General features: G+C 51.8%; 1 protein-coding gene across 1 annotated transcript; it reads left to right on the plus strand.

Moving 5' to 3' along the window:
* Positions 1 to 9,312: 9,312 nt before the first annotated feature.
* Positions 9,313 to 26,195, plus strand: LOC103001036 (cytokine receptor common subunit beta-like). Its single transcript, XM_057556553.1, is given in 15 exon segments — positions 9,313 to 9,448; positions 9,860 to 9,983; positions 11,646 to 11,818; positions 15,538 to 15,689; positions 15,772 to 15,940; positions 16,494 to 16,629; positions 16,791 to 16,948; positions 18,092 to 18,096; positions 20,889 to 21,023; positions 21,983 to 22,142; positions 23,177 to 23,267; positions 23,488 to 23,545; positions 24,418 to 24,521; positions 25,183 to 25,869; positions 25,871 to 26,195. Coding segments are annotated over 15 exon segments (2,613 nt in total).
* Positions 26,196 to 27,765: the final 1,570 nt, after the last annotated feature.

A 27,765-nucleotide genomic window follows, 5' to 3' on the forward strand; every position in this document is an offset into this window, starting at 1 on the left:
GGAATGAAGAATGCTAACATCTTCCATTTGTTGGGGGTTTAGTTCTGTAAAGAGCTCAATGATATTGTTATGCGTATCCCTTGAGGCGGAACCAGGACCCTGCCCCAAGGCTGCACTATTGTTTCATGGCTGCTTCTCCCCTGTTTCTGCATCCCCTCCCTTCCCTGATTAGCAACTGTTTGAAAGACTTCCTTGCCCAGGAGCCCCACAGGGTCCTGCTCAGTTTCAGGAGGTGCCCTACAGGTAGCTGTATTTGTGGCTGTCAGGTTTGGAGGAAAGAACTGGCCTGAGAAACATCCAGGGAGAAGCTTGAGAGAGCCTGAGAACCTGAAGGCAGGGCACAAAGCAGGGGGTCGTTCATGGGGAGTGGGGTGAGAAATGGAGCATTAAACCCCTGGGAACATGATGGCCGATGGGGGGCGGGGAGTGGCTGAAGAGAAGGGACAGTCAGAGGGGGAGGAGGGAAAGTGGTGGAAGGCATAAGAGGGAGAGATGTGTTAGGCACCAGTGTTGGACGTGTGTCCGAGAGGTCAGGGAGGAGGTAAGCCCCTGGGATAAGGGGTCAGGAAGCTCCTGGACGATACTGATGACAGACAAGCCTGGGGTGCATGGGGGCAGAGCTAGACTGTAGTGAATAGGATGAACACAGCTGTTTGGAAAAGCTTGGCTGGAAAGGGAGGAGAGATGGCATGGAAGCCTTACATGGATGCTTGGTTGGGGGGAGGGGCAGGACTTTTTCTTTTTTTTGAAGATGAAAGAGAGTTGATTATGTTTTCAGGTCTGAGGAACATCCCAGAAATTTATTAGATACAAGACAAAGAGGGGATCAACCGATGGGATGAGGGAGATGGGAGGGATGGACTCCAGCTTGGCACAGTATAGGGAAGAGGGAGACAATGGCTGGGAAATAGGGATGCTCTGAAGTTGGGCCTGGAAAGGCCAAACGGCCAAGCGCCTGCCTTGGAGACGTTTCTGGCATTGCTTCTGTGGGACCAACAACGTGACCCCAGGATCCCAGAGGTTACACTGAAGCTAACCAGCAAGCCAATGTCTGCCTTAAGAACAAACACTCTGGCCTTTTCTGGTGGCGCAGTAGTTGAGAATCCACCTGCCAATGCAGGGGACATGGGTTCGAGCCCTGGTCCGGGAAGATCCCACATGCTGCGGAGCAACTAAGCCTGTGCTCCACAATGAGAGAAGCCACCGCAATGAGAAGCCCGCGCACCGCAACGAAGAGTAGCCCCCGCTCGCCACAACTAGAGAAAGCCGTGCACAGCAACGAAGACCCAACGCAGCCAAAAATAAATTAATTAATTAAAAAAAAAGAACAAACACTCTACTGCCGTGTAACAAACTACCCCTGAACTTGGTGGTTGAAAACAACAAACGCTTACTGGTTGTCGCCGTCCCATGTGTTGGCTGTGCTCAGCCGGGTGGTTCTTCGCTCCATGGGCAGCATTTAGCTGGGAACTTCGCTGGGGCTGGAAGGGGAGGGATGGCCTTACCGGCTGTCAGTTGGGAGTCTCACTTCCCTCCACGTGGCCTCTCATCCTCCAGGCCTTCTCTGTCCACAAGGCCTCTACAGCAGGAGAGCCGGGCTGCTTTGCCCAGTGGCTGCCTTCAGAGAGGGCAAAAGGAGCTGCAAGGCTTGCTGAAGCCTAGTCCCAGAGGCCACATGGCTTCACTCCCACTGCATTCTACTGGCTGACGTGAGTCACAGGTGGCTCGGATCCAAAGGGAGGAGAAATAGATTCCCCCTGTTGATAAAAAGAGCTGCAAAGTCACAGCATAGAAGGGCGTGGGGGTGGGAGGGACTGTTGCCGCCATATTTGGAAACAACTGACCACAGCATGTCTCAGGAGTCAGTGTTCTAGCTGAACATTCATTTTCACACATGGGCAAGCATTTGGGATTTAATGTGCAGTCAAAATATCTTACGTGTTTTTTTCACTGCTCAGTGAATGCAAGTTAAATGGAAAAAAATCGTCTTAAATGAACATTGTATTTTATTCTTTTATTACATAAATGTGCACTGATTATGGGAAAATGACAAAATAATGTTTCACAAAAAGGGAAAATGAAATTCACTTGTAATCCCATTCTCTGAAGAAAATGCACAGTAGGTGAATAACCCTGCAGATTTTTGGACTGACTTTCAACCTGTAATACCTTCAGCTAGAAACCCCTCTTCTGACAATTAAAATTCTTAGAAGCTATATTGCTCTCCTCGAATCATCATGCAAAATGATGATGTGAAACCAAATGTTATTGGAACAGAGGGGGCTGTGAAGTTTAAACCTAATTAGTAAATTAGGATGTCTTCTATATGTCTGGGAGTATGCTAGGCTCCCACTCCCAAGCTGCTCACAGCGGAATGGGAGAGACAGATGAATGAAAAGAGAGTTTCTATTTATTGTGGTGAGAGCTACAGCAGAGGGATGCGGGGAGGCCTTGGGTCCGTGGGGTGGGGAGGGGGAGGGGGAGACAGGAGGAGAAACAGGATTAGTTTCTCTCATATATGATGACCTCTGAGTAGAGGGTCAAAACACAAACAGGGTTGCACTGGGGCCAGAAGGAAAAGGGAAAAGCATGAATAAAGTATGCAGGTGGAAAAGGGAATTTATAGAAGGCCTTTGATGTTACATATTATGTCCCAAGTTTTTGTTTTTCTTATTTCCAGATTGCAATTTTATCCTTTTTTAAATATAGATATCTATATTAGATTTTCTTTCTCAGCAAATCAGAGCAATCGTCTCCAACACTCCCATCTTTTTATTTATTTATTTATTTATTTGGCTGTGCTGGGTCTTAGTTGTGGCATGTGGGATCTCTAGTTGCAGCATGCATGTGGGATCTAGTTCCCTGACCAGGGATCAAACCTGGGCCCCCTGCATTGGGAGCATGGAGTCTTAACCACTGGACCACCAGGGAAGTCCATATCATTTTTTAAATCCTGTTTTGGACTTCCCTGGTGGTCCAGTGGTTAAGAATTCACCTTCCAATGCAGGGGTCATAGGTTTGATTCCTGGTAAGGGAACTAAGATCCCCCATGCCCACGGGGCAACTAAACCCATGCACTGCATCTAGAAAGCCCACACCACAGAGAAGACCCAGTGCAGCCAAAAGAAAAAAAAGAAAAAGAAAAAGAAAAAAGAATATTAAAAAACAAACAAACCTGCTTTATCGTTAAATACAACATAGTACCCCAAACCACACGAAACACGTTTAGCTTAATAAATTATTGTAAGGTAAATATCCTTGTAATTGCACCCCTCCCAGCACAGGAAATAGAACTTGCCAGCCACCCAGAGCCTTCCACAGGCTGCCCCCAAACACACCTCTCAGCCCCCCAAAACCAGCATCCCGACTTTTATGGCAGCGTCCATCATTTCCTAATTTCTCTTTATTGTTTTATCATCTAAGGTGCATCTCCAAAGATTATATCATAGTTTTGCCTTTTTAAATCTGTAGCTACTCCATCTACTTCTCTTTTTTCTCCTTGCAACGTGTTTGCTTATGCAATTTTTATGTTAAAATTGAGCCAGTCAGTTGAAGTATAAACACATATTTATTATTTCAAGAGTAAAAGGCTGTGCTAATTAATGGTGGTGAAAGCTGTTAATTTTCTGAAGAAAAACAATAATTAAGGGCTTTAAAGCATTGACTAGAGAACTAGATTGATGGTTAATACAAATATTGAGAGAGTGTATTTGCTTGATAATTTCAGGAAGACTATTATAGATGGTTTGAGCTTATAAAATATAAATAACAATAAAAGGCAGAAAATGGAGATTTAATTATAATTTTCATCGCTGTAGAAATTTTAGAGTAGTAACATTCCTTACATGGAACAGAATCTCTTTAAGAATTTTATTTCATTTTTTAGTGGTTTAATTCCATTTAGGCCATATACCCTTCAAGAAAAGCTCCAGTGTGAGAATTGTTCATATCTTGTGTGAATAAATTAGAAGTGAAATGTCAACTTAGCCCCGTCCATATTTCACAAAGAGAAAAAAGTTCAAAACTGAGTTCCAGGTGCACGATAAATTATCTTTGAGGCAGACACTGAAGACGATGAAGCAAGGAAGAAAGGAATCCAGTATTACACATAAGCAAGGCACCCAGACACATTTTGTCCTCATTATTCAAACCTCAGAACAACACACGTCACAAGAATGCCTTAGGAAGGCCATTCCTCATAGTTTTGAGTCCTCGGAGGCTAAAATCTAAACAAAATGCTTGTAGAAATGACTTCTCCAGACTGCCAACCATTTTCAGAAGTTAAAGATGAAGGCTCTGGGATCTGCCTGAGCAATTATTCCTGGGTGTAGAATTCCTTCTGGAAACATATTGCCCGAAACTTTTACCTGACTGATGTTCATCTGCACCGAAAGATCGGGACTATTTTCCAACAGTTGGATATTATCCAAAGGAGTGTTTATTAAGCATCACAGGCTTGTAGGCGAGGAAACCCAGGAGTCATCTGAGGTTGACAGTGCTGAGAAATTGTTTTTATTACCCAGAAAAATGTCAGTGTTTAAAATTTGGAGACTCACATTTGTAATAATAAAATTGTAGAAATGTTTCATTTTCAGTGGATAACGTTTCAGATTTATTCTTGGATTCCAGAAGCATGTTCTAGGACGGTAATGGTTGATTTGGGCCTCCTCAGGGCCCTGGGTTCTGCTTGTGGGGATATCAGAGAGGGCTGGAGGGCCCCCAGGCACGCGGCGGCTGGGCTCAGGGCTCAGACTGGTGAATGCTGTCTGACACCCACATTTTACAGGCGAGGAGACCTCAAAGCGAGGCTCAGAGACAGTGAGCGACACGTCCAAGGTGGCACAGCCAGGTAGAGGTTAAGTCGAGGCTGGAGCTCTGATCTTGGCTCCAATCCCAGGAGGGCTTCCTGGAGCAGAGGCGGCAGCCAGTTAGGAGCTCAGGCTCACACTGCAGCCCTGAGACCCGGGAAAGAGTACATGCTTCTCCCTGCGACTTCTCAGGTCCTGACTTTCCAACCAGCCTTCTCTGCAGCTCAGCATTTCTGTCGTGAATCCACGTAAATCTCTTCGTTTTATTGTCAGCCTGAATTCACCTCCACCCACCTGCCCACATGTAAGGAGACCTCAAGTTGATCTTCCCACAAAGAATTGCTATGGCTCTATCTTAAGCCTAAATGTTCAAACACACAAGCCTTTTGCCCCTTTACAACCGTTGATTCTCGTAGTAAGACCCAGGACCTCCCACAAGGCTCCCTTATCATTATTCAATTTTTAGATATTTTATTGTTTAATATTTTAATATATCTTTAAAAGGGAGTATTTTAAAGTTTGCTGTGATAACTTCCTGTGTTCCATCTCCCACTTCCCACTTCTTTGCAGCCTGGCCAGGGGACTCAGCGCCTGGTACGCAGGGAGTCGGGAGGCTGAGAGACACCTTCGCCCACCAGGCGAGGCACCAGCTGTGTGAGTGGCTCAGGGTTCTCTTGGTGGGTGACGGGGGTAACGATGGAGCTTCCTAAGTTCCCAGGCAGCAGAAATCCCTGGCAGACCCTGCACCCATGTTGGTCTTCCCGGGCCCTGATGTTTCGGGGGTGGCGGGAGGGGGAGAACGTAGAGGAGCAAACATGCTTTGAGGAGCATCTTCCTACTTCTGCTTTACACACCTGCAGACTGAGCTCCTGCAGGCCAGCCCTGTGCATGGCACTTTCCTGGGCTCCCAGGGCAGCCTAGGGGTTCCAGGAAGCTGAGGGAGAGTGCTCAGCAGGAAAAAAAATCCTGGGGACAGGATTTCAGCTCAGATACCGCGTGTCCTGCACTGAACCCTGGAATGTTCTCTCCATGCCAGGATGGTGATCGCACACATGCAGGAGGGCCAGAGAGTGCTCTGGCCAGACGTGCCCTTCCTGGCAGAAAGAAAACAAAGAATCATCAGAAGAGAATGCCAAGTGCCCACTCTTTCCCTCTCCTCCTCCCTGCCCTTCTCCCCATCCCAGGAAGAAGGCAAGATATCAGGGTCTGAATTCTGAACATCAGAACTCAGTGTGCCCATCACTATGGTCTACACACAACACCCAGCTCATTCTATCATCAAGTGAGGCTCCCCAGTTTATGGGCCCAGCCCAGGGTCTGGCTGGATAGAACCAGAGAGAGGGGAGAAGTTGTGGGCTCTGGAGTCTCTGTCCTCAAGGAGTCACTCATTCATTTACTCATTCATTTACTTGTTCGTTTGTTCATGCATTCCACACACAGAGTCCTGAGCGCCACCTCTGTGACAGGACATGTGCAGACAGCCAAGGAAAGAGATATTAACAAGGTTGGGGCTGGACATGAAAACTGAGGACTATAGGACAGTGTGGGAGGGTGCAGGGAAGGAGAACAACTAAGGAGAATAAAAGTACTTTCAGCTACCACTGACTGTGGGTTATCATGCACCCTGCGTCATCTCACTTGATTCCTTCAAAACCCCTTTGAGGTTCATAGAGAGAGAAAGAGAGAGAGAGAGAGAAAGAGAGAGAAAGAGTTCTCTGGTGCACCTTCTTTTTTTTTTTTTTTTTTAATTTTATTTATTTATTTATCTGTTTGTGCCAGGTCTTAGTTGCGGCATGCATGTGGGATCTCGTTCCCTGACCAGGGATCGAACCTGGGCCTCCTGCACTGGGAACGTGTAGTCTTATCCACTATACCACCAGGGAAGTCCATCTGGTGCACCTTCTTATAAGGGCACTAATCCTATTGAATCAGGATCTTTATGACCTCGTTTAACCTTAATTACTTCCATAAGGTCATATCTCTAATACAGTTGCACTGGGGTTGTTAGGGTTTCAGCATATAAATTTGTGGGGGACCCAATTCAGTTCACAGTACTCACACTCTGAGCAGGTGGAGGTGGGAATCGAGGCCAGGACCCTGTGGCTCTGGGCTCTCACCTGCTCTGGGTATTGCAGCCACCTCCCCCTGCATCCCCCTGGGGGTGTCAGGAGAAGCTTCATGAAGGAACTGTGCATTGGGCTGACAGAGGATGTTTAGAAGTTTACAGGGAAACAAAGTACAGAAGGTAGAAGTACTTCTGGCAGAAGGAACAACATTTGCAAAGTAAGTAAGGCTCAGAAAAAAAATTGATATCTTGGTGTCCACAATTCTAAGAAGCTGGGCAATCTCGTGAAGAGTCACTTGTGTGGAAGGAGGCCAGGGCCAGCCCTGCTTCCTCTTTCTGCTTCTCTGGTTCCTAATGACGTCAGCATAAACAGGAAGACTGAGAGGCTCGTTGGCTGCTGCCAGGAGATTCCAGCAGAAGGCCCAACTGTCCCAGCACAAGGAGCTATGGCCCGGCTTCAGGGGCAGGCTGAAGGGTGGGGTGGAGAGCAGGGCAAGTGTGGGAGTCTGGGATAGAAAGGACCGGGAGAGCCTGGGGATGTTGAGTGGGTAGGCATGCTCTGGGGACTTGAGAGGTTAAGGCTTGATCTCTCAAGCAGGCATTGGAATGAGGGGTTGGAGGAGAGAGCTCTGGAGTCAGATATCTGTGTTCTGTCCCTTGCTTTGCCACTAAAGCCTTGGTGACAGTGAGAATATTCTCTCCCCACTTTGGGCTTCTGTCTCTTCATCTTTAGAATAGGAGTATTGGAGCTGACACTCTCTGAGACCCTTTCCAGCTCTGACACATAGATTTAGAAGTGTGTGTTTGTGTGGAAGTGTGCGTGTGTACATATGAGGAATGTGAGGGCAGAGGAAGAGGGATATAAAAGGTGGAACCTGGAGATTCTCTCTATGCAGGCTCAAAGCTCAGTGTGGTGTGGTGAGCTCAATTTAGGAGTTGCGAGGGTTGTCCCAGAGCTGTGTAAAGACATTGACTCTTCTTGAGCACCAACCATTCATTTCCCCCAAATGTTGTGTGATTAACCTTGTATCCTGTAACTTTGCTAAATTCACTTGGTCTAATAGCTTTTTTTTAAAAATTTATTTATTTTATTTATTTATTTTTAGCTGCATTGGGTCTTTGTTGCTGCACGCAGGCCCTCTCTAGTTGCGGTAAGTGGGGGCTATTCTTCATTGCGGTGTGTGGACTTCTCATCGCAGTGGCTTCTCTTGTTGCAGAGCACAGGCTCCAGGCATGTGGGCTTCAGTAGTTGTAGCTCATACGCTCAATAGTTGTGGCTTGCGGGCTCTAGAGCACAGGCTCAGTAGTTGTGGCGCACGGGCTTAGTTACTCCGCGGCATGTGGGATCTTCCTGGACCAGGGCCCAAACCCGTGTCCCCTGCATTGGCAGGTGGATTCTTAACCACTGCACCACCAGGGAAGCCTGGTCTAATAGCTTTTATTTTTTTTTTTTATTTATTTATTTATTTTTTTTTTATTTTTATTTTTTATTTTTTATTTTTTTAGCTTTTTTTTAGCTTTTTTTTTTTTTTTTAGCTTTTATTTTTTGATAGTTTCCTTAATATTATCTGTGTGCATGAGTATCAGCTGTGAATAAAGACAGTTTTATTTCTTCCTTACCAATCTGTATGCATTTTATTTCTTTTTCTTGATGTACTGCATTGGCTAAGACCTCCAGCAAAATATTGAATAGCAATGGAAGTATAACATTCTTATCTTGTTACTGATCTTGGTGGGGGGAAGCTGTTGTAGCTTTTTCATAGATGCCTTTTATCAGGTTGACGAAATTATTTTGTATCATGAATGGGTGTTGAATTTTGTCAAATGCTTTTTCTGTGTGTATTGAGATAATCATATGATTTTCTCCTTTAGTCTGTTAACGTGGTAAAATTATACTGACTGATTTTCAAATGTCAGGCCAACCTGGCGTATCTGGTATAAACCCTACACAGTCATGGTGTATTACCTTCTTTATATATTGTTGGTTCCAACTTGATAATATTTTGTTAAGGATTTTTGTGTTTATGCTCATAAGAGGTATTGGTCTGTAATTTTCTTTTCTTGTATTGTCTTTGCTTGGTTTTGCTGTAAGAGTATTGATGACTTCATAAAATGAGTTGAGAAGTATTCCCTCCTTCATGTTCGTGTAGAATTGATATTATTCATTAGAATTCATCAGTAAAGCCATCTGGGCCTGGCATTTTATTTGTGGTAAGGTTTTTAATTATAAATTCAACATTTAAGCAGATATAGGCTTACCCAAAATTTATAATTCTTTTTGATTTAGTTTTGGCAATTTGTTTCCAGTCCTTTCTCTGACCCTCCTTCGTCCCCAGACATCAGCACCTAGTTGGCCTTAACCAGTTCCCACCTGGGCGCCCTTGCTCCTGGGGACCCTCGACCTGGGGGTCTCTCCTCCTGCCTGGAGGCCCTGCTGAGATGCTCCCTGGGCTCTTCAGGCCCGTGAACCCCCCTCCCCAAGGGCTCGCTGAGAACTTGGCTCCCCTGATAGCACTGGAGACCACGCTCCCTTTCCCAGCAGCTGACCACGAGAGCAGGGTGGGGACGGCCCAGAGTAAGGCCCTGCCACACTGCCCCTTAGGGGCGGGTCTGTGCCTCTGCTCCCAGGCTGCACGCACCCAGGGGCCCAGGGGCAGGGCCTGTGCCTGATGCATGTCCGCACCCTGGGGTGGGAGGGACCCCGTTCCAGGAGCAGGGCAAGGCGGGGGCTCAGGACGTATACTGTGAATCAACTAGACTATGTGTTTCTGTGCAGACAGGAGGGTCCGCGGCTGGCACCCTCACAGCTGCAGAGCCCCCAGCCCCGCCCAGGGCTCCTGGGGACCTCTGTCTGGCCTCCAGGAGCCTCTACGGGACTCTGGGAGACGCCTCCCCAGTGCCACACACCAGGAGGGGCTGGGAGGGGCGGTGACAAGGGACATCTGGAGGGGAGAGGTGTGACCCCCTTTCTGCCTCCCCCTGTCAGGGACCTTCCCCCTGCAGACCCTGCACTGCCATAACGACTACACCAGCCGCATCGTCTGCAGGTGGGCAGACACCCAGGACGCCCAGCGGCTGGTCAACATGACCCTCCACCGCAGGCTGAACAGGCGAGTGAGGCCGGGCCTGGGGCCGGAGGGCAGGAAGGGCCTCTGCTGTGGGGACTGTGCCGGGGTCGGGGCTGGACGGGGAGGCCTCTGCCCAGGAGCTGCTGCCCCACCAGGCGGCCTGCCAGGCCCGCGGGCTGGTGTCTGACATCAGGTTTGGGGGAAGAGCCTCCTGTGTTAATATCGTTGTTATGATGGTGATGGTGATAATCTTCTCTTGTTTTGTCACAACTGAACAAGATCACCAGGCAGAAATCGATCTTGGTTCATCCTCCCTGTGAGGTGGGCAGAGATGTGATGCCCAATTCACAGATGACGAAACTGAGGCCGTGGAGGTGAGGTCCCTCCCCCAGGCCACACGGTGGGGAAGTGGCCTGAGCGGGACCAGTGTCCTGCGTCCAGCCTGCATGGCTGGGCTCCACGCGCCCCCCGGGCCCTGCCACCTCCAGAGTGGCGGCTTCTCCTCTCTCCTCACCTGGTCTCCGGGGCCTACCCCATTAGGGAATGTGCTCCCACCATTCTGGGATTTGGCGAGAGTCTGACTCACCATAATAGAAATAATGAAACAGCTGGCATCACAGGGTCTGGGGTGTCCCCTGGAGGCCGCCCCTGGGAAGACGCCGCTCTCACCCCACGGCGTCACTGCCCTTCCGCTCTCTCTCCTGCCCTCCCGGGAGCCTCAGTCTCCCTTGTCCGCTGTCCTCAGCCCCCACCCCACCTCCCACCCTTAGCTGTGACCCACTTCCTTCTGCTCGGGGACAGCAGATCCCCCCACCCCGACCCCTAGCCCCCCACCTCACACGTCTGCTGCCTTCCTGGCCCCGCCCTGCAGGATCTGCCCTGTCCCAGGCTGTCTGAGGCTGCAGCCGGGCTCCCACCTGGTCTTGCTGCTCAAGGACGTCGCTGCCACCACAGTCTCCACTGTCCCCGTGCTGTCAACAGACCCTCTCCCGGGATCCACTTTCAAATGCCAACCAGGCTGCAGCTCCGGAGCCTCCTGAGCCCCATCTCCTGCAGCCAGGCCCTTCTCTCCTCTGCTTCCCTTCCCATCAACACTCTACTGCCTTCTCCCATTGGGTCCCTAGAATCTGCTCCAGTAAGGATTTCCCTCTCACCACGTCAATCAACCCCCCTGGTCAAGATCATCTGTGTCCTCGTGTAGCTGAGCCTAATGGTCATTTGTCAGCCTTCTTTACCTGACCCATCCACACCACCTGGCACAGGTGACCCCACCGTGCTCCCCTCGACCTCCAAGACAGTCCACTCCCAGGTGTGCCTTGCGCCTCCCTAGCCTCTTGATCTCTTTTGTTCACTCATCCTGAAACCCCACGCTCCGCACGGCAGGATGCTCTAGCGCTAACATCACCTGCTCAGGCCGCTTTCCCTGACTGCCCACTGCAAGTTGCACCCCATCTGCCCCTTCCCTGCCGGACCTATGTAAAGTTTCCTCCGTTTGACATATGACATAGTTTATCCAGTTGTTTCAGGTGTGTCTCCCTCTACCAGAATGTTGGCTCTGCAGGCTGGGATTTGTGTGTGTTTTGTTCCCTACCAGCTCCCCCGACCGCCCCGCCCCTGGCCCTGGACAAAACCTCGCACATGGGAACCACTCAGCAATGTTTGTGAATGAGTGATTTTTCTTCATTCTGTGTCCCCTCCTGGCAGGACAGCCTCGCAACCAGTGTCCTGAGATCTCAGTGACGGCCCTTGTCCCCACTGTGTGCCCCGAAGTTTCATCATCCCCTACCGGAGCTTTGCCTTTGCTGACTATGGCTACTTCTCATTCCGACCAGACCGGCCTCTGGGTACCCAGCCCACCATTACTCTGAGCCAGCACGGTGAGGCCTGGGCTTCCTGTGTGGACAGCGGTGTGAGAGGCGGACCAGGAAGTAAGAGCCTTCAAGGGGTGGAGACACCGGCTTGAGATGGGTTTGGTTCTTGGAGGAAGAGGATATGGTCTCCTTAGATGGAGGCGCTGGGGCAAGTTCAAGGTGAGGAGCCCCAGCCAAAGGTACCTCCCCCGCCCCTGATGCTCCAGCCCTGCCAAGCCATTGCCTTCCAACCCTGAAGGCTTTCCTTCTAGAAGCACAGTCCTTCCTATTCAGATACAAACTTTATAGCTTGCAAATCTTTCATCAATTTGGTCTCTTGCAATGTCTGTGACAACCCATTTTATAGATGAGGCACTTGAGACCCAGGGCAATTACCTAACTTTTCCAAAGGGCCACCATGAGCTGTCATGACAGTGATGGGCCGGACTTGCCGAGTGCTCTCTGCATGTTGGAGATGGAGGTCGTCCCCTTACTGCCCTCGCTGCGTGGCCCCCAGTGTGTGCGCTGCATGTCCACAGAGCCTAAGAAAGTCAATGGTCTTGGGTGGGTGTTGATGACGGTTTCATATAGTTAGATTTTATTTAACTATATATTAGAAAGAAATATAACCAACACTTTGAACTCATGCATTCGGGGAAATTATTTCTGAGAATGAGGCTAAATAGAAAATGAAAAGTCCTATTATGAAAATTCACATTCACGTGGCCAAAACTATGCCTATCCGGGCTTTCAGCAGACACTGCTGGTTCTTATTTCACTCCCAAAACAACACCAAAGTAGATAGTATTGGGACTTCCCTGGTAGTCCAGTGGTTAAGACTCTGTGCTTCCAGTGCAAGGGACGTGGGTTTGATCCCTGGTTGGGGAACTAAGATCCCACATGCTATGTGGAGTGGCCAAAAAAATTAAAGAAAAAAAAAAAAAGAGTAGATAGTATTGTTACTGCTATTTGGGGATAAAACAGACAGAGGGCAGTGTATGCCCACGGCCTCACAGAGGCCGTGGGCAGAGCTGAAATTCAGACCCAGGAAGGTCTGACTTAGCTGCTCCTTGCAAGTGTCGGATGGGGAAGGGGCTCCAGGCTTTGTTTCCTGCCTCTGATCATCACAGCAGCACAGAGCTGTTGCCTGGAGGAGGGGATGGGTTAGGCAGTGGTGAATTCACTACAAACGATGTCCCAAACATGTGTCTGATGGATGAGAAGGGGTCCCGTCCCGGTGGAGCTCAGAGCGTACAGGGCAGGACACACCAGATGTTGTCGGGTGTGATCACTTACTGAAGGCGGGTGCGTGCCACGTGCCAAGGGGCAGTGGACAAGGAGCCCCTGGGAGATCAGGACAGGCTTCTCCAAGCAGGGAGCTTTGCAGGGAGATCTGCAGGGTGGGAGGGAGGAGAGTGGGAAGAGCATCCCTGGCTAAGGAAACAGTGTGTGCAAAGGCTGGGCGACTTAGAGGGTGAGGCTGGTTGGTAAAACTGCTAATAATTGTGTCTCCAGAGCATCAACTTCAAGAGGACTGGACAGAGGTAGGAAGGAGAGGGGCAAGGGAGACAGAGGCCTGACCTGGACGGGCTTCTGTGTCCTGCAAAGGAGTTTAGGGGTCACCCTCTATCCAAGGCCGGCAAACACCTATAGAGTGCCGGAGAGGAAATATCTTAGGCTTTGCAGCCAAATGGTCTCAGCGGCAAATCCTCAACTCTGCCATTGTGGCATGAAAACACGTAAGTGAATATGTTGGTTTGGCTGGGGTGGTGGTGGTATGGGATGAATTGGGAGATTAGGATTGACATATATACACTAATATGTAAAAAATGGATAACTAATAAGAATCTGCTGTATAAAAAATTAAATTAAATTAAAAAACTAAAAAAAATATGTTGGCTGTGTTCTGATAAAACTTTCTTCACAGACAAAAATTTGAATTTCATTGAATTTTGATGTGTGGCACAATATTTTTCTGATTTAAAAAAAAAACTGTAAAAAAAATGTAAAAATCCATTTTCAGCTCCCAACAAGCCGTGGGCCAGATTTATCCCTCGGGCCAAAATTTAACAATCCTTGCTCCAGATAATAGTGGAGAGAGAGCATCACAGGTCAGATGAGTAAGGAAGCCAGGAGAGGTGAGGGTAAGTGCGCCATGGGGGTGAGGTTTAAGGTGGGAGGTGAGAGCAAGGTTGGAGTGTGCAGACCATAAAAAGAAGATGGAAGCACAAATCATAGGGAGTAGAAGGGATTCATTCATCAATTTGCTCCTTCACTGAGCACCTACATAGGCCAGGAGAGCATTGAAGTGCTCAGGCAGTACAGTATCCCTGCCCCCACTGGGCTTACAGTCTGATAACCAGAGAAGGCTTCATGGTGGAGGAGACCAGACAACTCAGGGATGGGGCACCGTAGTGCTTGGCCTCCTAGAGCATGCCCTAAGTCAGGATGTCAGTTCTAGGCCCCCAAAGCTTGGCAGTGAGTTAGGGAGGGGACATATGTGTGTCTGATCTGCTCTGAAGCTACACATGTGGAGATCTGGATATTTCACTTCCTCTGTCACCTCCATCTGTGAAATGAGCTCATGGACTACATCTCTCAGGTTGGATGAATGGGTTTTCCATTGGTTTCCCAGTCTGTTCAGTTGGGAGCAGCTTCCTAGAGCTCCAGGCTGACAAGGAGTCCCACTGCATGACAGGCTCAGGGGCTAGGAGTGCATGATTGATTAGTGATGCCTGCTGTGGCTGGGGCTGGGGCAGCGGTGCTCTGGATCTGCCGTTCTGGGCTGAAGATTTTCTGAGGCTCCAGCTCTGACACGCTCTATCATGCCCTGTCCCCTGTCCGGCATAGAATATTGACATCTCGTTTGGCTCTTACGGAATTTTTTGTGTTGGAAAGTCATCTCTCAGCATTCAGATATCGAAGCTTCAGGAAGTCTGCAGCCATGCCATTCATGGATGAATCTGTGCACCCAACCCTGTAGGTCCCAGCAGGTGTCTGCTTGCTGTTGGTGATGGAATGATTTCATGAAAAGTCTCTGAAGGTGGACCTACATGTACTCATTCATTGATTCCTTCATTGATTCATTCACTTTGTCCCCATATTCAGTGAACCACTCATCTCAGGCCCTGGGGAGAGGCAAGGGGGTCAGGACCCCACCCCTGACATCCACAAGCTCCTGGACTACTTGAGGGGACAGATGTGGAAGCATCTATATCCTCCAGGGCTATAAGGATCATACAAAGGGCTATGGTGGGGCAGGAAAAGGAGCAAGGGATTCTGCCTGGGGGAGGGGGTCCAAGAAAGTCCTAGAGGAGGAGAATGTCTGCTGGGCACTGAGAAGTGCAGGATGACACTGGACACTGGAAATAAAGTGTGGACAGGAGAGGGAATAACATGAGTCACAGCGCCCTCTGCTGGGAAGGAGGCCACACAGAGCTCCTCATGGGCAGCGGGGACAGAAGGAAGCTCCACTTGGAGTGTAACTGCCAGCACTTTGTACGGAGCTTATGTTCTGTGCGCCCAGCAATCTGCACATCTTCATTCACATGCACATTGAATCCTCACAGTTCAGCAGATGAAGGTCTGAGGCCCACAGAGGTGAGGGGTCTGTCCAAGGTCGCTCAGTCCGTGGGGGCCGTGCTTGGCCTGGAACCCAGGTCTGTCCACACGTGGGCCCTGCAGGCCCTGAACCTCCCACACAGTCGTCCAGCCCCTTAGGGACCCTCTCCTTCCTCTCCCTGCAGTGCAGCCCCCCGCACCCAAGGACCTCAACATCCGTGCTGCCGGGGACGGTTTCCTGCTGTCCTGGAGTGTGGCCCATGGGGGTTCCCAGAGCCACTGGCTGTCCAGCCTGGAGTTTGAGGTGGTCTACAGGCGGCTTCAGGACTCCTGGGAGGTAGGGACCCCACCAGCTGTGCCCTGTGCCCACGGGGACCTGGCCCAGCCGGCCCTGCTCCAGCAGCCCCTCTCTCCCCCAGGATGCGCCCACCATCTACTCCAGCTCCTCCCGGGCCATCCTGGGGCCAGAGCACCTCATGCCCAGCAGCACCTATGTGGCCCGAGTGCGCACCAGGCTGGCCCCGGGCTTGGGGCTCTCGGGACGGCCCAGCCAGTGGAGCACGGAGGTTCGCTGGGCCTCCCAACCAGGTAACAGAGTCGGAATAGGGACGGCGCCCCCCTGTGGCGAGGGCAGCTCATTACAGCTCCTGGACGGAAGGCGTCCAGGGGTCCGCACCATGGGATCCACGGAGGCTCTGAGCCATGTGTTCAGAGGGACTTCCCTGGCCCACCCCGTCCCTACTGTGACTCTGCAGAGGCAGCGGCTGCATCTTACTCACTTCTGGGCCCCAGTTTGCTGCCCACTTTCTGTGGAGGAACAATTACAATTTAATCACAATGGCATATGAGCATCTGTGTTTTCGTGAGACCTGCACCATACGCAGACATACCAACGTGATTGTGTTAAATTCCCAAACCCTGAGGCTGACATGCCCTCCCAGCTTTGCACAGCGGGGTGTGAAGGCTCACAGAATTCACTCTCTGAGCTGTGCTTACACAGCTGGCCCTTCGGGCTGAGTTTAACCCCTGGTCTTTTTGGCCCCAATGCCCATAGTCTCTCTGTGATGAGCCTCATGGTGGGCCGACTGAGGGCTAGGGAATGACTGAATGAGGACTGAATGAGGGACTGTCTCCCTCCCAGGGAATGAGTCCCAGCCCCAGAACCTCCAGTGTGTCTTCGACGGGACTGCCCTGCTCAGCTGTTCCTGGGAAGTGAGGTCCGAGGTGGCCAGCTCCGTCTTCTTCACCCTCTTCTACAAGTCCGGCCCCAGCGCAAGGTGAGTGTCCCCTGCCTCTGTCCCCTCTGCTCCTCTAGGCCTAGCCCCCTCCAGCCCTCCTCCTGCCCCTGAGGACCCAGCAGATGCCCCAGTTCATCCGGAGGTGTCATCCCTCACGTGGCCCTGCCTCCCCCTGCCCTCGCCTGTGCCGTGATCCTCAGGGAGGAAGAATGTTCCCCAGTGCGGACGGAGGAGACCAGCAGCCCTTACGTCCGGCACCGCTGCCAGATTCCCGTGCCTGACCCCAGGGACCACAGCCAGTACCTCGTCTCTGTTCGACCAAAGGAGGAAGAGAAACTTATGAAGAGCTCAGATAACAGTGAGTTTGCCCCAGCCTTCTGCATGGAGAGTCTTGTGACAGCGCTGTTTCCTTTGTGACCCGTAGAAACTCAGGGTTCCTCATGGCCCAGTCTTCATGTCTGTCACTTTGCATGGAATGCAGTCCAGCAACCCAAACTGAACAGGAGTAAGTCTAATGTTTAAATTCTCAACAAATATATAAGTGATGCAGTTGATAACATATCAGTCCAATTCTGAAAATACTTTGCCCATTCGTTTGCTCTGTGTTCTCAATCTGAGTTTCCAGACCTTTGGCAACTGATACCACTCAGTCTCAGTTGCCCTCTCAGCATGTCCATTGGGATGTCCAGTGTTATTTTACACCTAACATGCTCCATAATGAACATCCCTTGTCTCTCTTATCCTACTTTTCCATATCCTCCCCACTTCCCTAAATGGTAAGTCTTTTTTAGTTGCTTAACCCAGAAACCTTGGGATCCTCCTCGTCATAGCTTTCTCTCAAATGCCACATCCAGTCTCCCAGCAAATTTTGTCACCTATATCTTTTTAATACACCTAGAATTGGACTAGGTGTGAGAATTGGACTTAGTGCAGTGAGGTCGACCTCTCCCATCCTTGCAGTCCCTTCAGTCTCTTCCCAATCAGCAGCCCATCTGATTTTGTTAACACATAACCAAATTATGCCCCTCCTCTACCCCAAACCTTCCAAGAGCTCCCCTCCTGCACAGAGGAAATAACAAGATCCCTGTCACAGCCCACAAGACCTTTCTGACCTACTCCCCTCGGCCCTTGACTTCAGCCTCGTGGTCTCCTCCACATTGGGAGACTCTCTGGGCACACCCCTGCCTCAGGGCCTTTGCACCTGCTTCCCTTTGTTCTCTCAAGTTGCATGGCTTCCTCCCTCACCTTCTTCAGGCCTTTGCCCAAATGTCACAATCTGTGTGAAACCTTCCCTGAAAAGCTTATTTAAAATAGCACCCAACCCAGAAATCATGGGTCAACCCACTTTCTTTTCCCACAGTACTTATCACCACCTGACGTATATTTATCTATCGTGTCAGCTTTGTCAAGACAGGGACTTTGCTTTGCTCCCCAGAGCAGCACCTGGCACACAGTAGGCCCTCAAAGTGCGTTGAATCAATGTACAAACATTGCCTGACAGTACAGGTCTCTCCCCACCTCCTGTCCGCTCTCTGTCCTTTGCCCCCCTCTTCCTCCAAGGCTCCCCCCTCCCTCATTGCCTCAATCTACCCCCCATGGATTTTCTTAGGATGGGGATGGGGAAGGGAGGGGCCAGGGCTGGTGTGGGAAGGGGTGAGGGGTAGGAGGAAGGAGTTCCTTCTTCTTGAGGCCTTTGAAGCAAAACAGGGATAAAAAATAACAATGTAGCTAAATAGGATCTTCTTTTTTTTCTTCTTCTTATAATAATAATAGATTATTAAATTAATTAATTAAAAATTAAATAGTAATAATAATTATTTTTGTCCCTGCTGTACTTTGATGACCCCAAAGAAAAGCAATCTCTTGTATTTGCCTAGCACTTTTTTTTTTTTTTAAAGACACAGGCACCCCAAAGTTTAGGGCTGCTCTGTTTATTTATTTATTTATTTATTTATGGCTGTGTTGGGTCTTCGTTTCTGTGCGAGGGCTTTCTCCAGTTGTGGCAAGCGGGGGCCACTCTTCATCGCGGTGCGCGGGCCTCTCACTATCGCGGCCTCTCTTGTTGCGGAGCACAGGCTCCAGACGCGCAGGCTCAGTAGTTGTGGCTCACGGGCTTAGTTGCTCCGCGGCATGTGGGATCTTCCCAGACCAGGGCTCGAACCCGTGTCCCCTGCATTGGCAGGCAGATTCTCAACCACTGCGCCACCAGGGAAGCCCCTTGCCTAGCACTTTTTAAAAAATATTTTAATTTCATTGGAGTATAGTTGATTTACAATGTTGTGTTAGTTTTAGGTGTACAGCAAAGTGATTCAGTTGTGCATGTACATATTGCCTAGCACTTGAATACCGCAGAGTGTTCCGTGCTCTGTCCTTTTAACTGTGAGGGACACAGCCCCTGGTTAAGGGCAGCAGGTGTGCCAGGTAGACCCAGTTCGAAATCTCCGGCTTCCCCAGTGGATGGCTTTGCTAATGCCCAGTTTCTACGTCTGTAAAGGGAGGCCCCAGTCACCCAATGGAAAGAAGGAGATCAAGCCCAGGTCTGACTCTGGAGGCTGCATTCTTCTCCCTTCTGAGATCCTGCCTCTCTTCCCCTCCCCCTTCCAAAAAAATCTGGGAGCATTTCCTCCTGCAAAAGCCAGATGATCCTTCAGTTTCTGTACAGCCTGAACCCTGAGAGATCTCAGATCCGCTGTCCTGGGATAAATCAGGCCGGCGCTGTCCTGTTGGACCCAGTAAACAAGCTATTTCCCCATCTGATACCATTCATCCCAGTTATGGGCCAGTGGTGAGCTGGTAGAAAGCTCAGACTCACCATTCTGTCCCGTGGCCCTCACCCCGGTCCTGAGCAGGAGGAAGAGCGATGACCGTGGTCTTTGTTTCATAGATGAGGAAACTGGCGCTCAGAGACCAGTGGTAACTGGATAAACTGACACATCAAATGCAGAGCCTGGGCTGGAATCCTCGGCTTCTGTATTAGTTTCCCATTGCTCCTGCAACAAATTACCACAATAATAAAAAAGACTGAAATAGGTTTTACTGGGCTGAAGTCAAGGAGCCGGCAGGACCACAGTCCCTCAGGAGGCTCTGGGGGAGAATCCATGTCCTGGCCTTTTTCAGCTTCTAGAGCTGCATCCCTTGGCCCCTGGCCCTTCCCCCATCTCCAAAGCCAGCAGGGGAGCATCTTTGAATTTCTTTCTGCTCCTGCCAAGTGCCTTCTCTTTGTAGTCAAGTCTCCCTCCTGCCGCCAGCATATAAGGACCCCTGTGATTACATTTATTTCATTTTTTAAAATTTAATTTTATTTATTTATTTAAAAATTTTTTGGCCACACCACACGGCATGTGGGATCCTAGTTCCCCGACCAGGGATCGAACCCCTGACCCCTGCATTTGAAGCGCAGACTCAAACACTGGACCACCAGGGAATTCCCCCCGCTGTGATTACATTTAGAGCCCACTTGGATAATCGTGTCCCCATCACAGCATCCTTAACTTAATCACACCTGCAAAGTCCATTTCGCCATGTAAGGTAGCAAGTTCCAGGGCAGGACCTGGATACTTTCGGGGGTCGTTGTTTATTCTTCCACAGCCTCTCTCTGGTCTTTTCATCATGGCAGCTCCAAATCCTGCCCCGAGGGTCAGCCTCAGGGAGGGGTGGGCACAGGGCCATTGGAACAGCCTGGCCTGTGTCCAGTACTAATGAGGGGATGGGCCTCTCAGAGCCTGGATGGTGGGTCCGCAGTGAGCACCTCCGAGTTCCCTCTCGAGATGGGCAGTCTGCACCTGTGTCCTGTCTCTGGAGGACAGGGGTCTGTCCCATGCCCGGCAAACCCTCATGAGGGGCAGCCAAGCGAAGACAGGCTGGAGTCACGGGTGGAGAAGGGCACCGTTCCAGGGCCTGAAACTCTGTTCACCTTCCCTTCTCAAGGCAGCATAAAAGGCAGGTGCCTGGAACAGACGCTATCAAAGTGGTGACTTTAACTCAGCCCACGTCAATTTCAGGTAAAAGGCACAGATGGTCAAATGCGGCTTCTTCAGCTACTGTGAGTAACCAGCAACCCAGCCACCTCATTACTGATCAACAGACTGCAGCTTATCTCAGCATCTCCCAGGGAGGAGCTGGTCTGGCCATGATAGACCCTGGCACCCCAAGTAGGGACACAGAGACCCGTGATGGTGGGACCTGGGGTCCTGGACCAGTGGAGAGAGCACCTGTGACCAGCATGGAACACAAGGAATGTTCCACTGGAGGAGTGTTAGAAACAGCGTTCTCTGAAACTTTCCCTCTTTGCAATCCAGATGGCTCGCCTGACCCTCAACGTGACCAAAGGCAGAGATGGCTACACCTTGCATGGGAAAGAAGGAAAAATGCAACACAAACGCATAAATCTCATCTTCCAGGTCCAGTACAAGAAAGAAGCAGCCTCATGGGACGTGAGGGCCTGTGCCTGAAAAGTGGCCTGGATGGGGGAAGGGGGAAGCGAGAAAGACCAGGGAGAGTGCCACCGGCCAGGTTCCTGGCTCCCAGCAGGTGCCCAGTCAGCGGGAGCCACTGGGACTTGGCGGTCATGCCCCTGTGCAGTCAGCAGGCCACTGTCCCTTCCCTTGGGGAGGGAACTGAGACTCACAGAGGTGATGCGAACTTGGCCAAAATGAATACGTGACCCTGAATTGCAAAGGAGGTGTAGACATCTGGATGAGAGGCAGCTGGAGGAAGGATTTTCAAAAGTCATAAAGGGGGCATTTCTTCACGAGAATCTCATCCAGAATGCAAATGTGCAGCTGCTCCCTGAGAGGTGGGCCGGGCTCCGCCTGGGACTCAGTATCTGGCCCCCACCCCCAGGTATCCATCAGGGCCTGTGGGCAGAACCTGGGGCTCCACAGAGGCCAGTTCAGAAACCTCGGAGCCAGCCCCGGACCTTCAGGCTGGAAATGGGGAAACTGAGGCCAGAAGGGGGTGTGTCAGTTGTGGAGCTGGAAGTGGCCCCTGGGCTCCTGAACATCTGTCTAAGGGTCCAGAGTCCATTCCTCCTGCACTGTACTCCTGGGAAGGCCATAATTAGGGTCCAGGCTGTCCCAAGAGGAGCTGGGAGGCTGAGGGGGGACACGGTGACTGACTCCTCAGAGTTTCTGGGCCTCGGTGTTGTCATACGTCACGGGGCGCATTGCAAGAGGTGCTGTCCCTGATCCCGTCTGGGTGCCGTCCCTCTGTGGGCACTGGAGTGTGGTCCTCCGCGGTGGGAGTGATGCTGCCTCAGATCTGGGGATGTGACTACAAGGTGACGACTGATGGGCAGCAGGAGATCTGGGGTGCTGAGGCGGGAGGGCTTCATAGCTGTGCCCACGCGCACCAGACCTCAGCACACCTGCTCACACACCCGCACCCACAAGAGACCAAGACAGAGGACTTCCAGAACGCCCACAGCATGTGCCTGCCACCTCCGGAGCCTGCCACCAGGTACCAGGCCAGAGTGAGAGTCAAACCTGACCCCCAAGGCTACGACGGGATCTGGAGCAAGTGGAGTGAGGAGAGCTCCTGGGACACTGAGTGGGGTATGTCCTCCCGGCCCCCACTCACCCCTCCAGGCACAGCCCCACTGGGCAGAGGACGGGGATGATATGGACATGAGATGTAACCCCACCCCAGGCTAGCATCCTTCCCTGCCAGGTGTCATTAGAGATGAGAAAGTGACACCTGGTGTGCAACACAGACTGCAGGTGAGGTCTCGGGAGGGCAGAGGAGAGCACGTCTCACCAACAGGTCTCCCTAAGCCTGGACCTTAGCCCTCTATTAATATGGCCATGCTTTCATTAGCTGTTGTGGCAGCTACTACCCAGGGACCACTCAGCCCGAGTTTTCTGTTACCATGAAGAACTACAGACTGGGGCCTGGGATTGGAAAGTTTTGGTCTGATTTCTCAACCTTCCCTCAATCTGCACTTGCTAATTTCATTTATCTGTCACCATCACCATAGCGGTCACCAGGAGACAAGTACAGAGCAAGGTCCGGGAGGTGGTGGCAGAGAGAGGAAAAAGTGTTGGCAGCAAGGTCCCCAGTCTCAGCCAGCCGTAGCAGGGAAAGAGCACGAGGAAGAGGACCCCAACCAAGCAGAAAGAAGGGCTGGGCCACTGGACCTAGGGGAAGGAGACCAGGGGAGTCCTGGAGGCGCCCGGCCTCTGAGGGGCTTGAGGTCAAGTGGAGAGTTGTGAGGGCCCCTGATGGGCCTTTACACCTTCTGGTTCCTCCACCATCACCCCTTTCCCCGTCTCGGCCTCTCCAGTCCTCCCTGTTCTTGACGACCACCTTGTATGCTGCCAACTTCAGGAAGTGCCCTATGATTGCCTCTGGCTGCAGTCACTGCCCACCTACAGCAACACCTGCTACTGGACAGGATCTAACCCTCTGTGTCCTGCCAGCCATCCAGCACTGTGGGTGGCTCAGAAAAATGCCCTCTTCTTCTTAGTCTGTTTCTGGCCTTTTCTTCCCCTCTGCATGCCAAGGCAGCAACTTCACCTCATCTCCTGAGCCCCCAGCCCTTTCCCTCCCCGAAAGTTAATGCTCCTTTTTCCTCCTGGCTGCCTGGAAGTGCTGCCCATGTGGGTCCTGGCGCTCATCCTGGTCATCAGCACCTTGATCCTACTCGTGTCCCTGCGCTTCTGTGGCGTCTACTGGTACAGGTAAGGCGTCTCCAAGATGGGGGAGGGCGCTACCCAGGGCCCCAGACGATGCCAGGGACCCCACAGCTGACTTTCTCCACTCTCTGCTCTGCAACTCACACCCTGTGGGGCCTTGGTCAAAGCTGTCCTCTCCCTGGGCTTTAGTTTCACCTCGGTACATGAGCACGAGGCAGCTGCCCTGAGGTCTTGGGCAGCGGTCACCTCCCTGCTGTCTTTCCAGGCTGAACCAGAAGTGGGAGGAGAAAATCCCCAGCCCCAGCAAGAGCCACCTGTTCCAGGTAGGGGCAGGCTGTGAGGGCGGCGGAGCTGCCGGACCCCTGTGCTCCTGCGCCCACGTCCCCACGCCCGTGTCCTCCTCCCCTTCCGGTGGGCCCTGAGTAGGGGTGGTATGTGGCCAGGGCAGGGGCTGGAAAGCTCTAAGAGCCGGGCCGGCCCCTGCAAGCCCAGCACCGCGATCCCCTGGGCCCCCCCGATGCACAGGGTACCCCGCCCGCGGGGACTCCCGTGGAGCAGCAGAGAGGGTTGGCGTGGGGTTGCCAGGGCCCAGGGGGGCGCAAGGAGAGCCTTAGTCACATTGGGGGCAAGGGGGATGGTGGGAAGCCACGTGGCTTCCCCAGGACAGGACAGCAGCGCTGAGCTCTGGAGGATGGAGGGTGGTGGCAGGGGGGAGAGGCCACTGCTGGCAGAAGGCGAGTGGAGGGTGGAGACAAGACTCCTTGGAGAAGGGACCTGAGGGGCGTGGGCGATGAGTCTTTGGCGCAGCACAGGAGGCTGAGAGGACCCCGGGGAGGGCGCCGGCACGTGGGGAGCGGAAGCCCTTTGGTCAGGCAGGCAGGGCCAGGACTGCCTTGGGAGGGTCTCACGGCCAGTGTGGAGAAGACTAGGGGTGAGCATGGAGACAGGGACAGCCCAGGTGGGCGTCCTTGTGGGAACAGGCTGCCCGTCCTTGATGTCCCAGGGCCCCTGCGAAGTCCCAGCCCCTCTCTGGCCTTGCCTTCCTGGTGTCAGGAGGGCGTGGTCGGTCCTGCTCATGCTGAGATGCCGCCAAGTCTGGGGGCTCCCGAACCCTCGCCACCCTCAAGGCCCTGCCCCCACCTCACCTCCTGGGGTGCCCCCACCGCACAGGCACGAACGCCCTCTCTCCCCCCAGAACGGGCGCGCCGGGCTCCGGCTCCCACACAGCGTGCGCGTCGTCGGCAGCGGGAGCCTCGCACACAGCGGGCCCTGGGGCGGCAGCCGCCCTCAGCCGGAGGGGTGAGTGTCGGGCGAGGGATCCCTGGGGGGTGGGCCGGTGGTTCACCCCGCACATCGGGGGCTCGGGGGAGGCGGCCTCGGCCTGGGGCTCAGCAGGAACAGGTCCTGGGAGGCTGGCTGCACTAAAGCAAGAGGTGCCCCGGCTGGATGGAGGGAAGAGCTTCCCGATTCCCAGCTTAGGGAGGGTCGGGGCCAGAAGCAGGAGACTGGGGCAGATGACCTCCCCCAGCCCTGCCGCCCAGGGAGACGCCACGCTGCCGCGGCCCCACTGGGTGGCAGAGGATCTGCGAAACCTCGTGGCCTCAGCACCTGAGCGGCCGGCTCACCACTCACCCGCAGGTGGGGCAGGTGAAGGCCGAGGGCATGGCCGAGCCCAGGCTGGGCGCTGACGCTGGGTGACGGCAAGGAGCGGGAGGTGGGAGGGGCCGCAGCTGGCAGAGCGTGACCTTGAAGGAGAGCACGGAGGCTGGAGGGGGAGATCCACAGCGAGGCTGAAGGAGCGCCCGTTGCCTGTTCCGGCATCCCTCCCCTCACCCTGCTCTGTGTTTTCTGTGAGCTCTGGGGGGAGCCCGGCCTCCATCCCACCCCAGGGCTCCCTGTGTGCGAGCTGAGGCGTCTGTCCAGGGTGGTGCCGATGTCCCTGCCCTTGTTCTCCCCACAGGGCGTCCCCTGTAGACTTCGGGCACAGTGAGGTGTCACCTCTCACCACAGAGGACCCTAAAGATGCCTGTGACTCATCACCTGAGCCTGACAAGACTCTGGTCGCCTCGGACCTCCCCACGGAGCAGCCGCCCCGGCCCCCGCCAGAGCTGGCCACCCCCTCGAGCCGGCCTGAGAGCCAGGCTTCCGGCTTTGATTTCAATGGCCCCTACCTGGGGCCGCCCCACAGCCACTCCCTGCCTGACATCGTGGGCCAGCAGGGACCCCTACAGACAGGCACGAGCAGGAAGCCGCAGCCCCCAGAGTCCCCGAAGTACCTGTTTCTGCCCGCAGGGGGGCAGGTGCAGCTGGTCCCACTGGCTCAGGTGATGGGGCCGGGCAAAGCCAGGGATGCGGACCTGAGGTCCAGCCCAGGCACCGAGGAGAGCCCTTCCCTGGAGTCAGGGGCAGGCCCTGCCCCTCCTGAGCCTGGGGTGATGGTGGGTGGTCAAGGCCCGAAGGACAGGTCCCCCCCAGGTCTGCCCACTGGCTCTCGGGGTCCTGAGGAAGGCACTGTAGCCACTGGTTACGTCACCACTGCAGATCTGACATTCACCCCACCCACAGGGGCCCCGTCTCCTTCCCAGGCTCCCCCTCTGGGCCTCCCCTCAGACCAGCACCCCTACTTCCATCCTGGACTGGGTGATGGGTCCCTGCATCCTCGGCCCTCTAAAGCCAGAGTTTGAGGGCTATGTGGATCTCCCTCCAAGTATGGACCCGTTTCCCTAGCCCCCTCTGGCCAGTCCTGTGCCTCCTGCAGTCAACAGCCCTATCCTGTTCCCAGGGGACCCTAGGAAGATGTGTGCCCAGCCTTCCCACCCGCCCAAGGGGCTCCTCATCCTGAAGTGTGTAGGTGACTCTTCCCTCCCCTCCAGCTTTGGAGTATGCCAGGTACCTCTCCAGGGCAAACTCCTGGAACTAAGTTACCATGGTCAAGATGCCCATGCCAGGCTGAGTGTGAGGGACAAAGTATAACTCAGATCTTCAAAGGGTGAAGACACGGCAGGATCCAGCACCACTGAGGAGTGACAACATGCCTGGAGAGGTCTAGCTGCTTCCTCTGACTCAGCTGAGGCTCTGCATCTGCCTTTCATCCCCTGGCTCCTTCCCCAGAACTTTCCGTGTGTCAGAGGAGACACCGTAGTAAAGAGCGGTGGTTCCCAAACTTTATCATACACCAGAATCAACTGCAGAGCTTGTTACAGCAAAATAGTTGTTGATGCAGTAGGTTTTGGGTGCGACCCCTAGGTTGTATTTCTCAGGAGTTCCCAGGTGATACTGATGCTGTTTGTCTGGGGACGGTACTTTGAGGACCTTGGTGTAGAAGCAAGGGCTCAAACAAGAGCTATACCTGTGCCCATTAATGGGCAGAAACTGCTCACAATTAAGATTAATTATGAGCAATTAATCAAGATTCTTCTTTGTTCCCCTCTGTTACTGATTTTTAGTTTTGTTGTATTGTGGCAGAAAATGTAGCCATGATACAATACAGAATTCCTCCTCTCTGGAATTTCTTTAAACTTTCCTTGTGGCTAAGTAGATTGATTCATCTATATCTATCTATCTACCTATCTATCTATCATTCATCTATTTATCTATTCCCTAGGAATAAAAGAAAAAAGCAAGAAAAGGTAATCTTTATTTATGTATTATATACATATTGTATATTATACAGTTACAAATATACTTATTCACCTATATAATCTCACTTATTAATTATTGTTTTATATAAGTTATATCCAGAGGCAGTAGAGGGAAATAGCTCTGATTTTATAGTTAGATTGCCTGGGTTCAAACCCCAACTCAGCAACTTAGTACCTTTAGGCAAGTTCCCAACCCTCTCTGTGCCTCTGCTCCCTCATCTGTAAAATGGGACGATAATCATACACGTCTCGCAAGGTGCCCAGGAGGATTAAGAGAGTAAAGTGCCTGGTATAAAATCAAATGTTATCTAAGTGTCAGCTCTTAAATAATTTCTCTCATTCACTCACCCATATTTGTTGAGTGTCTACTCTGTGCCTTGTACCGGGCTATTTCCTTGAATCCTTGTAATTATATTTTATCTATGTGATCTGCCAAATATGAAGCAAGTATATTACATTTGCCAACTGAGATTTTAGTTTTATCAGATTGTCTTAAATTTATAAGGATTTGCCTTATGGATTATCCCATGCCGTTAGTTTTAAAAGGTTTGTGATCATTGTATCTTCAAGGTTGTTATTTATTTTTATTGTAAGTATCCTTCTTTGTCCTATTTAATACACTTGGCCCTAAATATTGTTTAATCTGATATTAACACTGCCATCTGCATTTTCTTGTTGTTATTAGCATTTGCCTTTTCCATCCTATTATTTTCAACTTTCAATCCCTTTGTGTGGGTGTGTGTCTTGAAAACAGGCTAGAGCTGCATTAAAACACATGTAATCCAATCTGAGAATGCTGACCTTATGGCTCTCTGCTTTTATGGTGATAACAAATAGATATTTGATTTTCTTTCTTTTTTTCTTTTTCACTTCCCTTGCTTTTGATACAATAATATGATTTT

The sequence above is a fragment of the Balaenoptera acutorostrata genome, chromosome 11 (assembly GCF_949987535.1).
Source record: "Balaenoptera acutorostrata chromosome 11, mBalAcu1.1, whole genome shotgun sequence".
In the NCBI taxonomy this organism is placed as follows: domain Eukaryota; kingdom Metazoa; phylum Chordata; class Mammalia; order Artiodactyla; family Balaenopteridae; genus Balaenoptera; species Balaenoptera acutorostrata.